The 14,189-nt window shown below is 59.4% G+C and overlaps 1 protein-coding gene across 1 annotated transcript in view; it reads right to left on the bottom strand.

Annotated features, from left to right (window-relative positions):
• DNAH17 (dynein axonemal heavy chain 17) overlaps nt 1–14,189 on the bottom strand; it is an 86,350-nt gene that overhangs the window by 51,382 nt on the left and 20,779 nt on the right. The window contains exons 19-29 of the mRNA XM_054593083.1: nt 11,837–12,091; nt 10,923–11,092; nt 10,118–10,340; nt 8,581–8,697; nt 8,387–8,473; nt 7,039–7,191; nt 3,692–3,940; nt 2,433–2,555; nt 1,008–1,355; nt 817–908; nt 312–438 (exon numbers count right to left, since the gene is read on the bottom strand). Coding sequence (XP_054449058.1) covers nt 312–438; nt 817–908; nt 1,008–1,355; nt 2,433–2,555; nt 3,692–3,940; nt 7,039–7,191; nt 8,387–8,473; nt 8,581–8,697; nt 10,118–10,340; nt 10,923–11,092; nt 11,837–12,091 — 1,944 coding nt within the window. The remainder of the gene's footprint in view (nt 1–311; nt 439–816; nt 909–1,007; nt 1,356–2,432; nt 2,556–3,691; nt 3,941–7,038; nt 7,192–8,386; nt 8,474–8,580; nt 8,698–10,117; nt 10,341–10,922; nt 11,093–11,836; nt 12,092–14,189) is intronic.

The raw sequence follows: 14,189 nt of genomic DNA, 5'->3' as shown, positions 1-14,189 counted from the left end.
TCCGCAGAGGCTTGAGGGAACTTTTCCTCCTGGCCCGGAGCCAGGCTTTCTCGGGGGGTGAGGGGGACGGGAGTCCGAGGGCCACCTAGCGAGGGGGGGGCTCCCGCAGCCCTCCGCACCGACGCCACTTTCCAGGTGAGGGAAACGAGGTCCGGGAGGTAAAACGCAGGGTCCGTGGCCGGGACCCGTGGGGCTTCTAGTGTGGACGACCTCATGGAGGGGTCTGGGGACCTCAGGGGCACTCCTCCACACACAGCAAGCACGGGGTCCGCCTGGAGCGGGCTTGTCCTTCAGCGTGGGGGGCCGCCTACCTCCACGGGGTCATTTCCGTTGGAGAGGATGTCCAGGAGGTCAGCCGAGGACACAAAGTAGAACCTCGGGAAAGCCAGTCTTTTGGTCTCCAAGTATTCGGCCAAGGCCTTTTCGCACACGGCCAAGCTAGAGGAGGGGGGACGAGGCTGTTGAGGTGCAGAGGGGGCTCTTCCAGGCCTCCCTGGTGTGGGGACTGGCGGCCAGAGACGCCCACCTGCTGTTCACGGCCCAGGTTTCATTCTGACCAACCAACCCGCCGGGCTCATTCCCTGCCGGCCCCTGGCCTTGTGGGCGGGCGGCCCCAGCTGGGAGGGAGCGCAGTTGAATCGGCACAGCCGTTGCTTCCTCAGACGTGGCCGGCGTGGCTGGATGTGGCCGGGGAGCAACGGCTCCCAGGGAAAGGGGATGGGAGCCCGTGACCCTGGGCAGTTTTGGCCTCGTCCTGGCCAGCGCTCGGGTTCCCACACTATGCCGTCCCTGGTCTAGACAGATGTGGGGACCCACCTCTTCTTCAGATTCTCAAGTTTGTTGTAGAGCCCAGGCTTGTTGGTGGCTTCCACCACGTTGGGCGTTTTCACCGCATCTTCCATCAAGGCCTGGAGAGAGAAGGAGACGGCAGTGGTGTCAGAAGCCCTGCTTTCTCCGGCGTAGCCATTTCTGGAAATGCCCAGTAGGAGCGAGACGGCCGTGCTGACCTTGAATTCCTTGTCAATGTCGTCAAAGAGCTTGGAGTCCTCCGGCAGCTGCGCGCGGATGTCCTCGGAACCAACAAAGATGCTCTCCAGGTGGCTCCAGGTTCTCTGGACCTCAAACCAGATGGAGATGACCGAGTCTGCGGTGGACAGCTTCTGCTGCCAGCTCGTCACCTCCTTCAGGAAGTGGGACAGGTACTTGGACATCATCAGGTTCTGCAGCTGCACCTGGTTGTCCTCCAGCGTCTCCACCAGCACCTCGTCCGACTTGAGCATCATGGTGCCTGTCCGCGGGTGTGGCTCGTGCTCAAACTCCATGGTGGACCAGGTGCTGTCCAGCGCCTTCAGCACCTGCGGAGGGACGGGAGTCGGGTCTGCGAGCGCCTGGCCTGGGGCGCTGAGAAGGACCCAGCGTGTCCTGGGAAAAAGCCAGCATGTACATAAACATGGCTCGCGATGGCCAAATGGCGGAAACGACCAAAATGTCCATCCACAGATGATGGAGAATCACAGTGTGGTCCATCCGCACGCTGGAATATAGCGCAGCCGTAACAAGGAATGACATTGTGACACACGCGACCACACGGATGGACCTCCAGGACGTTGTGCTCAGTGAAAGGAGCCAGACACGAAGGCCACATACTGCGCGACCTGCCCCGCACAGACAACGCTACGGAGACAGGACGCGGGCGAGCGGCCACGTGGAGCTGCGGCAGAGGTGGGTGTGAGGGGACAGGCGGGTGTGAGGGGACAGGCGGGCGTGGTGAAGGGCGTGGGGTCCTTTCTGAGACTGCGAAATGCCCTGAAATCGACTCTGTCCTATGTGATGGATTTGCACGTCCGTGAATACGCTAAACACCATTGCGTCGTCCGCTTTGCACGACACGTGTACACGGCCCGGTATGGTCTGCGAGTTGTAGATAAATGAAGCTTTTTTTTTTTTTTTTTTTTTTTTTTAACAAAGCCAAAATGTGACAATTCGAACTCCCGCAACAGTTAGGTGCGGAGAGGTCTGGCTTGCAAAGGAACCTGCCAGGTGTCCCTGTGGCTGGTGACCCCTAACGACCCAAGTCCTGGTGGAGGGTCAGCCCTCCTGCCGCACCTCACCCCCGGGTCCGAGGGGGAGGCGGGCAGGCCACAGGCTGAGGGGCTGCGGCAAAGGAGAGCGCGCGGGGCGCTTTGAAACGCGCGGGCTGTTCTGGGCGGGGCGGTGGGGCTGTAGCAGGAACTGTTTTTTTTTTTCTGGTGATAAAGTCTGGAGATATTTTACAAGATTTCTGTCATGAGTTGCCTAAGACAAGTCCCAGGAAACCTTCCATTCGTGGTCACTGGGCGCTGGTGCCACGTGAAGTGAGAGATGCACGGCAGGGCGCGCATCAGCTTCCGCGCCACCCAGACAAGACGCACGTCACCGTCTGCGAAGGGTACCTTCTCCATCCCGGACTCCTTCACCGCCTTGTCCACGATGTTGCGGACCTCGTCTTCGTATTTGTGCAGGTTCAGCTGCAGTAGGTCCGCCAGAGTGGTGTCCTTTGACATCTGAAATTTCACCTGGGGCGGGAAAAGCAGGCAAGTCCCGTTCAAGGTCGCCTGCGCCCCAGAGAGGACGCCTCTGTCCCTTGCGGAGAGGCGGGGCGAGGAGCGCCCCAGGCCGCCGCAGGGCGGGCGAGCTGCCTCCCCCAGCCTCGCCCTTCCTCTCCGCAGGGCCTCGTGTTAAACGGTGTCCCCCCAGATTCATGTTCCTCCGCCCGGACCTCAGAATGCAGCCTTATTTGTAAACGCGGTCTTTGCAGATGTGAAGGATCATGGGATGAAATCATTCTGATTAACTGGGTGGGGCCCGAGTCCAAGGGCGGGTGCTCTTTTGAGAGAATGGGGTGGGGTCTGACATGCCGCAGGGGGCCGTGTGTCACGAGACAGCGACGAGCACGGCCGTCCGTCTCCCGGGGCACCTGCGTGGAGCCGGGGCACCTGGGCCCCTTCTGCTTGCCTCGGCCTCTCCCCCCAAGGCCCAGGCCACAGCGCGCAGGCTCCGAAGCCTCTTCTGCCCCTCCCCCCGGAAGTGGCTGCCTCCTCCCGACAGCCAGAACCGTCACGGAACAGCCAGCCCAGTCGGCTTCCCCCGCGCGACCCCGTGGGCCGTGTGTTCCTCCTCTGCTTCTGTGAGAGCAGGGCCGTGTTTTCTCTCCTGGTGTCCCTGGCATTTACAGCTTCCCGGGGGCTGTTGGACACGGCTTTGCTCAATGTTCGCTGCCAGCGGGGAGTGATCCCAGTGCCTTCCAGGGGTGGGAGGGGGAGGTCAAGGCCAGAAGCCCCTGCCAGCAGACGTCCCTGGGGAGGCCTGGGCACTAGGACCGTGGCCTGGCCTGGGGTGCATCGGGGCCCAGAGCTGTTCACCCCGCAGGCTTCCTGAGCGCTGCGGGCACCCGCCCCGCACCCAGAGCTGGCTACGCCTCTGGCAGGGCCCAGGTCAAAATGAAAATGGCGGGGCCCTTTGTTAAAAAAGTAGGAATCTCAAGGTGGCGACGGCAGGACATGCAACGCGGCGCAGGCCACTCGGAGCCCGGAGCCCTCAGGTGTGCGAGCCCGCCTGGTCCGTCCACACAGACCTCGGCGGCCCCGCCCCGGGCTCCTGGCGGAGCGGCCCGGCCAGCAGCGCCCGCGGCCTCCGCGCAGGGCCGGCGCACCTGGGTGGCCTGCATCAGCTGCTGCCAGTGGCGGTCCCGGATGGCGGGGTTCTGCAGCTCGCTGACAGCGCGCAGGGAGGTGATCATGTTCTTGACGGTGTTGTCCAGCCCCACGAAGGCGTCCCAGGTCTTCATCTCCTTGTCCAGAGACCTCACGTCCTTGGCAAACTTCTTGCAGTCGATGTCCATCTGCTCCACGTTGATGTCCTTCCACTTGGTGGTCTTCCAGTCGTCGATGCTGGTGTTGACCTGAGGGGGGAGCCACTGAGGACGGCACCCGGGCTGCCCGCACCCGCCTCCACTGCTCTGGAGCGCGAGCGCCAGTCGGGACGGTTTAGAACTAATGATAGAGTTTGGTAAAGTCGGTGGATACAAGGGAAACACAAGCCCGCTGTAAAGACAGAACTTAAAAGATAAAAAAGTCAAACATTTAAAGATACAACTTGAAGGTTAGCGGTTAAAATATGTTCTGGCAGAAAATCAGGTAGGACACAGAAGGCCTGGATGGCACAGTCAACCAGGCGGTCTGACGTTCACAGAACGTTCCTCCCAACGAAGGTAGGACATGCTTTTCTTCCCCCCAAGTGCCCGGGGAACAGTCACCAACATAAACTGCACCCAAGCCACACCATAAGCCTGAACACATTTAAAAAAGTTGGAGTCATGTAGTGTGTTCTCTGACCATAGGGAGTCCAACTGGAAATTAGTGGTAGGACGGCAACAGGAAAACCCCCAAACATTCAGAAATTAAAAACACACTTCTAAATAATCCAAGGCTCAAGAGGAAACCTCAAGGGAAATAAAAAACACACAGTCCTGAAGGAAATATCAAAATACATAGGACGCGGCTACCGTAGGGGGTAAATTTCACAATGCCCAACGTTGACGTTGAAAAAGATGAAAAGTCTCAAGTCCATAAAACTCAGATCAAGAAACTAAAAACTGAGCAAAGTAAACCCAAAGCAAATAGAAGGAAGGAAGTAATAAAGATAAGACCAGACACCAATGAAAATGAAATTAGTAAAACAATAGAGAAAAAGTGTTAAACACAAAGCTGGTTCTTTGAAAAGTCAATGAAAGTTATCATTTATAACCTCGAGTACCACTGACAGAGATGACCGGAGGGAAGGTACAGATCACCAACATCAGAAGACACGCTGAGAAGGGTAATAAGGGGAAACTGTTACAACTTCACCCTGGTAAACCAAACAAGGCGGACAAAAACCACGTGTTATCCAATTCACCACCAAACTTTTCACGAAATTGGAGGGGCAACTGGAATGGGCTATGCCCACTAAAGAAACTGAATTTATAACTAAAAGTCTCCCTAAAGAAAAATTTCCAGGCCCAGGTGTTTCCCTGAAAACTTCATCAAACGTTTAAAGAAGAATTAACACCAATTTTACACAATCTCTTCAATAAAATAAAAGAAGAGAACATTTGTCAATTTATTTTATGGTCTAACATTACCCTGGTACCAAAACCAAAGCTATCACAAGGAAACTACAGACCAAATGAACTCAGATACAAAATTCTCAACAGATGATTGGCAAACAATCTAGCAATACCTAAACAGAATTATAAGCCACAATCAAATGGGGTTTATTCGAACAGTCGAAAATCAATCAGTGTAATCTACTATATTAGCAGACTAGAGAAGAAAAATCATACAATGACATCAGCTGGCACAGAAAAACATTTGACAAAATTCAACACCCATTCATGATAAAAACTCTCAAAAAATAAGAATAGAAAACTTCCTCAACTTGAAAATTTATAGCTAGTAATCCTACTTAATGGTGAAATACTTTCTCTAGGGCTGAGAACAGCTCAAGGATATCTGCTTTCATTACTCTTATTCAACATAGTATTGATGTTCTACCTACTGTAATAAGACAAGAAAAATAAATAAAAGACATATAGTTGGAAAGGAAGGAGATGGCATTATTATGTGTGTAGAAAACCCCTAAAGAATCTATTTAAAAAAACTCCTAAAAATACTGAGTTAGTTTAGCAAGGTTACAAGATACAAAACCAAAATGCAAAATTTCATCACATTTTGGCCAACCATACCAAAACAAACATGTGAAAACCAAAGCTGAAAGCACAATACCACTCACAATCACATCAAGAAAGAGAGACATGATTTAGATCTAAATCTAACAAAACATGTATAGGATCTGTATGTTGATATTACTAACTGAAAGGAATTAAAGGAGACCCAGATAAATGGAGAGACATACCATGTTCATGGATCAGAAGACTTAATATAGGAAAGAAGTCAGTTTTTCCCAGAATAATCTACAGATTCAATGCAAATCCTATAAAATCCCAACAAGGTTTTTTGGTAGGTATAACAAGCTTATTCTAAAATTTGATCGGAGAAGTACAAACCCTGGAAATAGCAAAGTAATCTTGAAAAGGAAGAGTAAAGGCGCAGAAATCATTTACGCCACCCACTGTTAAGGATTTGCAGATAGCTCAGCAGCAAGACTGTGCAGAATTGTGGAGAGGCAGGCGCGATCAATGGGAGAGGATAGAGAAGTCAAGCACAGCCCCACACAACCCTGGCGCAACTGATTTTCGACAGTGGTGCGAAAGGAATTCAGCAGAGGGAGACTAGCCTTCCCACAAACGGTGCTGGATCCATCAGACATCCCTGGGCACAAAGATGAACCTCGACCTGAAGCTCGCTCCTCGTATAAAGATGAACTCACAACGGATCGCAGACTTCAATGTAAAACATGACACAGTAAAACTTTTAAGGAAAAAGCTTCAGAATCCAGGCAAAGGGTTCTTTGATTTCACACAAAAGGCACCATCCAGGAAAAAAACCAGATGAATGGATGTCATCGGCACTAAAAGCTTTTGCTCTTCGGAAGACCCCGTGGAGGGAGGAACAGCCCAGCTTCAGAGGGGACAGAGCTGTTGGCAAACACAGATCTGACTAGGGACGAGTTCCTAGGCTATATAAAGAAACCTCAGAACCCAAGAGCAAAAAAAAAAAAAAAATCCAGTTAGAAACTGGGCCAAAGGCCTGTGCAGTTCACAGAAGAGCAGGTACGTGTGAAGAGGCTCCCCGCCACCTGTCCGTCGGCAATGCTGATGAAAGCCCCAAGCGTCTTTCTTTTCAACAGGCTGGGTGATGTTCCTTATTTTAAAACATTTTAACAGCGGTGAGGTGCGGGGGAGGATGAGAGGAGGAGGAGGAGGGAGGGAGGGGAGAGGCAGTGGCACAGGGGACCCCTGCTGGGTCCTTCGGGTGCTTCCCTTGAAGACCACGCCCTCAGCCGAGGCCCGCCACCTGGGGGCCGGCGCGTCCGTCCGGGGCTCGCCGTCCGGCTCACCATGACAATCATGTCCCAGAGCTCCTTCAGCAGGCGGACCTCTTTGTGACAAGCCTTGAGCTGCTTGTAGTCCGGGACGGCGACTTCGAACAGGCTCCCCGACTTGCAGAGGGCCTCCATGACGCCCTCCATGGCCGCGATGCTCCTTTGTTGCTGGGCCGGCGAGGAAGGGGGTGAGCGAGGACGGCAGACTTCCCGGGCGCGGGGGTGGGGGTGGGGGAGACGAGCAGCACCCTCCCTGCCCCCCCCCAGGACCCCCCCCGCCGGCCCCCACTTCCGTGCTGATGGAAGGGCAGTCCGTCTCTGCGAGCCCGGGCCTGAGGACTGACTTTTCATGGACGTGGTGTGAATGCCAAATTTCCTCCTGAGATTTCCTGGTTTCCCAGAATCTCCCCCATTTTTATGCTACATGAATTTTTTTATCTTATGAAAAATTATGTAGGTAATGCTTGGTTGCTTCGAAAATTAGAAAAACCGAGAGACGCCAAGAGGAGGGAAAAGAAGGGCCACCTCAAAGCCCTTGAGAGGCGTGGGACACTGGGACGGTCTGGTGGGGGGCAGGCGCCCCGCTGGTGCTCGCCGGGGGCTCTCCGCATCCGGCCGCGCCGGCGCAGACGCACTCTGGGGCCCGAGCACAGCGTGGGCCCCTCTGCACTTGGGGAACCGGAGGTTAGGCCACGGGCAAAGGGTAGGACCTTGACCTTCAGAAAGGGGGGGCCCCGAAGTTGAGCAAGGGAAAGAGACAAGGCTTCGGCAGGGGGGAGTATGGGGCGTCCCTGGAGGACATCCTGGGGTTCCCTGTGCTCAGGCCCGCGGCACTGCGGGGTGAGGCAGAAGCGTGGGCTGCGCGTGGTGCTGGGGAGCAGAGGCACCCGCAGGCCCGGGGAGCTCCCGGGGGCTCCCCGCGGGCCCTGAGGAGTCCGCTGGGCCTGGGCTTGAGGGGTGACATGTCCAGGCCTGCGAAACTTGCCCGATGGACGCTGACCTTGAACTTGACAATGGGAACAGAGTGGGGCAAGGGCGAGGCTTGGCGACTGGTGGCCATGGTGAGCCGGGGACCAGAAGGCATCAGGGGGAACGGGTGAGTGCTAAGCCTGGGGACAGGAAACTGCCGAATGGGACCGGGGTTGGGGACCTGGGACCCTAGGACCTAGAGCAGCAGAGTGAGCGGGTTTGCGGGATATTCAGATGGGTGGGCGTGGGCTGCAGGCCTGGCGCGGGGAGGGGGGCGGGGGAGCCAGTCCCACGGGGCCCCACGTCCGGCCTCGCAGGATGACAGCTGGAGAAAAGATGAGAGAGCAACGGGGCTCCCGCAGCCGCTGCCCGGCTCGGCCTGGAGCGAAATTACCTTGTTCAGGGACTTGTAGGGGTCGGGGTCGCTGAAGGCGAACGGGGCCTCCTGCCTGAACTTCTCCCTGAACTCCTGCTGCTTGATCTGGGGGAGAACCGCACGGATGCATCACACGCCTGCCCCCCCCGCCCCCCTCCGCTCCTGCCGCCCCGCGCCCCCCCCCACGGCCCGGCCCCCCGGGGGCTGCTGACCTCGAACTGCTGGCACTTCCTCCTCAGGATGTTGACCTCGTTGGCCTGGAGGGGCGCCACGTTCTGCTTCACCTGGAGGGCCAGCTTCTTGGTGTTGGTCCACTGCTCGGGCAGCTCCTACGGCAGGCGGGGGCCGGGCTGGTTCCTCCCTCTGCCCTTTTTCAAACTTTCCCTTGTGACATAATGGCGGGCCCCCAGGAGCTGCACGAATAGCGTGGAGAGTCCCGTGCGCCTCCCTGACCCCGGGGGTGGCACCTGCACGGCCGGGGCTCGGTGGCCACGCCATCAGTGTGCTTCTGTTGCCCGGGCAACCAGATCCACGTGTGCTCACGTGTGCGCGTGTGTGCATGTGTAGTCCCAGGCAATTTCATCCCGTGTGTAAATTCCCGTAGCTGCCACCGTGGTCCCCACACAGAGCTGTCACCGTGAAGGGGTGGCCTGTGCCACCTCTGCACCTGCACCCACCGCACCCTGACCCTGTGCAGCCACCACCCTGGTCTCCGTTCGCATAATTTCGCTGCTTCGGGAACGGCTTTATCAATCAGACAAGCCTTTGATAATTTTCCAAGTTCTTCATACCTGGGCAAACGTGCTTACAAAGGACGATATTTTAATGAAAAAACTCCGCAGCCCATGGATTCTTTGCTCACCAACGGACATGGTTGCACTTTCTCCTGTGACAGGCTAGTGGCTTCTGTCGGCAGGGGGGCGCCTCTGACACCATCTTATCACTCCCCATCCCTCAGCCCTCCCATCCGTGGCCGCAGAGACCCTGGGACTGGCCACGTCCCCTTCCAGCCCTCAGCATGGGTGGCCCTGAGCCCTCGGGATCCTCCCCAATTTGTCCCACCACTTGGCGCCCCTCGGCCGTGGGGTCTTGGGCACTGGTTGGAGTCTGTGCTGCGGGCCGGGAGCAGGTCTGTGTGACGGGGCACAGAGCCGGCGCGGAGTGGGGAGAGGGTGGGGAGGCCGCCAGATCTGGGGGGAGACCGGCACTCCGGGGCAGGGTCTTCGCGACCCGTGTCCTCCTGCCCCCGGCCGGGCCCGCTGCCGGGAGGCTGAGTCGGCCGTGAAGCGCTGCGGGGCCCGCCTGCCGGGCGTGGAAGCTGGAGCGGCCTGCGGCCTCCCAGGTTGGGCAACCCTGGGGCGGCCGCCCCACGGCCCTTTGGGGCAAGGGCTGGGCCCGCTCTGGGCCCCCTGCCCCGCCCCAATCTCTGCAGGGCGCCTGCGGCCCCCCGTCTCCGCCACCGTCCCCCGCACCCAGGATGACCCGGTATCGGGCGGAGGGGTGGGACAGGGAGGCGTTTTCAATCCAAGGAAACAGCGACGGAGAGAGGAGGCCTGGCCTGGCTTTGAGGCCCCTCGCCGTCCCGCCTCGCTACCTGCGGGGACCCGCGCCTGCCAGAGGATGCCCTGCGCAGGCCCACGGGTGAGGCCTCGTCCCCAGCGACCGCGCCCCGCTCCCCTAGCCACGGCCACGGCCACGGCGCCTGGCATCCTGCGTGGCCGGGACACGCAACACGCCGGGCGCCCCCACCTGCAGCTTCACGTGCGTCTCCTCTGGCATCTCCTCGCCGTACGTCTTCAGCAGCTCGATGGTTTGCTTCAGGGGCTCGAACAGGGTGTCGGTCGCCGCCTGCCTCTCCTTGACCTGCATCAGGTGCCCCATCATCTCCACGAGGCCCTCGTAGTCCCCCTCCTTGAGCGGCTTCGTCAGGCCGGCCCGGGCGGCTCTCATGAAGGCTTCCAGGTCATCGAGGCTACGGGACGAGAGAGCGGCGGTGACAGGCGCCCCCCACGGGGAGGGCTGCGGCCATCGAGGCGGGGGCCGAGCGACGGTGTCCGCCCCGGGGCGCCTGCTGTTTCCCCGCCCGCACGTCAGCCCTGCCCGCCGGCTCCCTGCTAACTGATCGGCAGAGCCCAGGGCAAGGCCGCGTCTCAGAGAGGCTTTGCTGGCCTCCCGGTGGCTCTCGGCCGGACTGCGCTCCCTCCTGACCCGGACCGTCCGCTGACCGTCCCGTGCACCTCACGGTCACAGGCACCTCCATCGCACGTCAGGCCTCCCTGCCAGGCTCTAGGCTTCCTGGGGTTTCAGCGGCACCTGGCGCCCTGACACTGTGCCCGTTACACAGGCGTCGGGGGAGAAGTGGCACGCGGCCTCGCAGCTGGTGGGGGGCCCTTCTGCGGGAAGCCGCCCTTGGGGGGGGCCGCTGGACTCTCAGCTGGACCTTCACCCCCATGTCTGCCCCGGGGGAGGCTCCCTGGACGGCCCTGTGCGACGCCCCTCGGGGGTCCCGCGGGCTCCCCCGGGCGTGGTCAGCGTGGCGGCAGGGGGCGCCCACCTGCTGATGACGTGGTTGCTCAGGTGCCGCTTGAACATGAAGCTCCAGCGCCTGATGGTGTTGAGCAGGGCCTGCTTGGCGGGCCGGCAGTCGCATTGCAGCCAGCCACTGAACACCTTGGTGTTCTCGCCCTTGGACACTTCCTCGTACAGCCTCTCATAGGAGTCGATCTGCGGACCGCAGCCTCTGTCACCCGCCTGGCGGCCGCGGGGCACAGCCCGGCTGCACGGAGCTGCCCCTGCCAGCCCCCGGGACCCTGGCACCCCGCTTGTGTCCCGTCTCTGCGGAGCCTGGCAGCGGGAATCACCGCGAGGCCAGCTCCCCAGGGCAAAGCTGCGAGGGGCAAAGGGGTCCCCTGGCTGTCTCTCGAAAGCCGCCAGCCGGCCCCACCCGGGCGCCCCTCTGCGGGCAGGTCACTTCTGCTCACGGAGGGTGGGGGCCTCTCTCTCACTGGGCAACCAAAAAAAGGCGAAGGGTCCCGTGGTCGCTGTGTTTCCTATTTTCTACATTCTCGGTGCTCTGTCATCGGGGGCCTTGCCGACCCCTGTCCTGGTCGCCCTGGGCCAGGTGCCAGGCCGCGCGGGGCGGCCCCGCCCCCAGAGCCTACCGCGAGGCCTCACACTCGCCAAGCCCAAGCCCCCTCGCCCTGTCCTGCCCTCTCCTTCCCACAGAAACCGCGGCGGAGGCACAGCCCACTGTCCCGTGCCCTCTGCCTCCTGACCGACCTGCTGTACCCCGTGTGGCCCTGTGGGGCCTGGCACCCCCTCCTCTTGGGAACTGGGGGTCACACCTTGTTTTTCCAATGGCAGCCGTCTCCTGGTCTGCTGGCCTCGGTGGGCCAGAATGACAATAAAACCCACCTCGTACCACTGGGCAGTGGGGGACTTGAGGGTGGGGGCGGGGCCCCCACGCACCTGCTGCTGGAACTGCACGAGGGTGGGCGGTGTCTTGGCGCCCGAGTCTTCGGCCCGGAAGTCCAGGTCCTCCGGGCCGATGGCGCGGCCGTGGATGAGGAAGTTCCTCATGGACTCCTGGAGGTCGTCCACCCAGAGGTAGGAGTACCTCTCGAAGGAGTCCTGGTACTCCTCCGCCTCCTTCATGGCGTTCACCACCAGGCCCGACATCTCCTCCCGCATCTCGATGAGGTCGGACATGTCCTCCAGGTCCGACTGCAAGGGGTGGGGGCGGGGGCGCCGCCAATGAGCGTCCTGACCTGGGTGGGGCCGTCCCCGCCCAGGAGAGGGTCCCCTGCTGGTGGACGGGTCACCGACCTCTCAAGGAGGGGAATGGGGACATTCACCGACTTGCAAGGTTCTCTTTCAAGAACAGACACCGCATGTGACTTTTGCCCAGAGAACCCAGGATGGCTGGCTGCCGGGATGTAGACGGGGCTCACACAGGGTTGTGGGCCAGGTTCCCAGCAGGGGGCGCTTGAGAGGCAACCGCACGTGGATGTTTCTCTCCCTCCCTTCCCTCTCTCTAAAAATAAATAAATAAAATCTTTTTTTTTTTTTAAAGACAACTATTGGCTCATGAGAGCCTCAAGGTGGGGAGCGGGAGTGTTTTAATAGTTTTTTTTTTAAGATTTCATTTATTTATTGATTTGTAGAGAAAGGGGGACGGAGGGAGCAAGAGGAAGAGAACAGTGATGTGAGAGAGAAACATTGCCTGGCTGCCCCTCGTATGCATCCCGACCTGGGACCAAACCCAAAACCCAGGCATGAGCCCTGACCGGGAATCGAACCGGAGGCCTTCTGCTTTGCAGGACGACACCCAACCTACTGAACCGCACTGGTCTGGTCAGGCCTTAATCGTGTGTTTTATTTTCTGTATCTTAAGATGGTTTGACATCTTAAAAAATCTTGCTTGCTGCCCTGGCGGGTGTGGCTCAGTGGACTGAGCTCCGGACTGCGAGGCAAGGGGTCTCCGGTTCGATTCCCAGTCGGGGCGCGGGCCCGGGTTGCAGGCCAGGTCCCTGGGAGGGGGCGCACGAGGGGCAACCACACATGGATGTTTCTCTTCTTCTCTTTCTCCCTCCCTTCCCCCCTCTCTAAAAATAAATACATAAAATCTTTTAAGAAAAGAATCTTGCTGGCTGAGGCGAGACTGCCTGACCCAGGGTCAGCCAATTCTAAGACACCAAAGGGCCGGGAGGCGAAAACAGTTTCCACGCGCAAACCCCCCGATCGCAGCCCGCGCCCCAGCCTTTGCCTACCATCACCCCCCAAGCCTGGGGCCTCCTGCCCTAATAACCCCGGGGCCAGGGCCCAGGGGGCCGGCGACACCCGACCCTGAGTCCCCCGTTCACCTGTCTCCCTTCCCCCCAGAGACCCCAGGAAGGACGGCGTGGCCCGGGCCTCCCGCTCCCCACTGCTTCCCCAGCGCGGTGTGGCCTCTGCCCCTGCCCGCCCCAGAAGACTGCGAGTGGCGCGGAAAGTTTCTTTCAGCGGCATTAACTTCTCCCTGTCCCTCAGTCGCCTCCACAAATGGCGGCCTTGTGGGCACAAGCAGGACGGGGGGCCTGCAGACTGGGGTGCCGCTCGATCCCCAGGACCACGCCCGCTGTCCTCTGTCCTCTCCCGGGACCCCCGCTGTACCCGCGGCAGGGGCTGTGGACGTGCGCTCTGCCGGGGTCCGGAGTGCGCGCCGGGCCTGGCTCTCGCTGGCCCGAGCGGGGTCGCACGGTCGTGCCTGAGCCGACCACCAGCGGCAAGCTCTGCTCTGAACTCTGAATGGCTGGCTACACCTGCTTGGACCAGACAGGGCGGTTTCTGTGGCTCGGAACCTGCAAGCCGTGTCCTCTGCCTGGAAGTCCCTTCCCGCCTTCCAGACTCGGCTCCCGTTTGGCTCGTCTGTGAATTCGTCCTTGACCTGGACAGGCATGTCCTCTGCGCCCTCACCTCACCGCAGACACATGCCTGCACATGCCGGCAAATGTGGGCACATGCCCACATCCCTCTCTCCCTGACAGCTCAGAGCATCTCGCTGTAGATATTTGTTATTATGAACAACGTGCCCATTGCCAAAGATTTCAAACAACGCAGAAACACGTGAAGTAAAAGCCCTCCCCGTCCTCGCCCCTCCCGCCCGCCAGAGGGACGCACGCTAACAGCGCAGAGGGCAGCCCCCGGAGGACAGTTTCGGTTGTGCAGGTGAGTGAAATCACACCCTAAACATTCTCGCACACCATGACGTGTGCCTGATGGCAGGTCGCGAGCGCCTTTCCCGTCCTGGCTCCCCCAGACGCCCTCGCGTGGGTGGGCCCGG

The sequence above is a fragment of the Pteronotus mesoamericanus genome, unplaced genomic scaffold, assembly GCF_021234165.1.
Source record: "Pteronotus mesoamericanus isolate MK-2021 breed Mesoamerican mustached bat unplaced genomic scaffold, CSHL_Meso_final scaffold_408, whole genome shotgun sequence".
NCBI lineage: Eukaryota > Metazoa > Chordata > Mammalia > Chiroptera > Mormoopidae > Pteronotus > Pteronotus mesoamericanus.
Note: the sequence above shows the minus strand (reverse complement) of the source record. Positions and strands in the feature narration are given on the sequence as shown.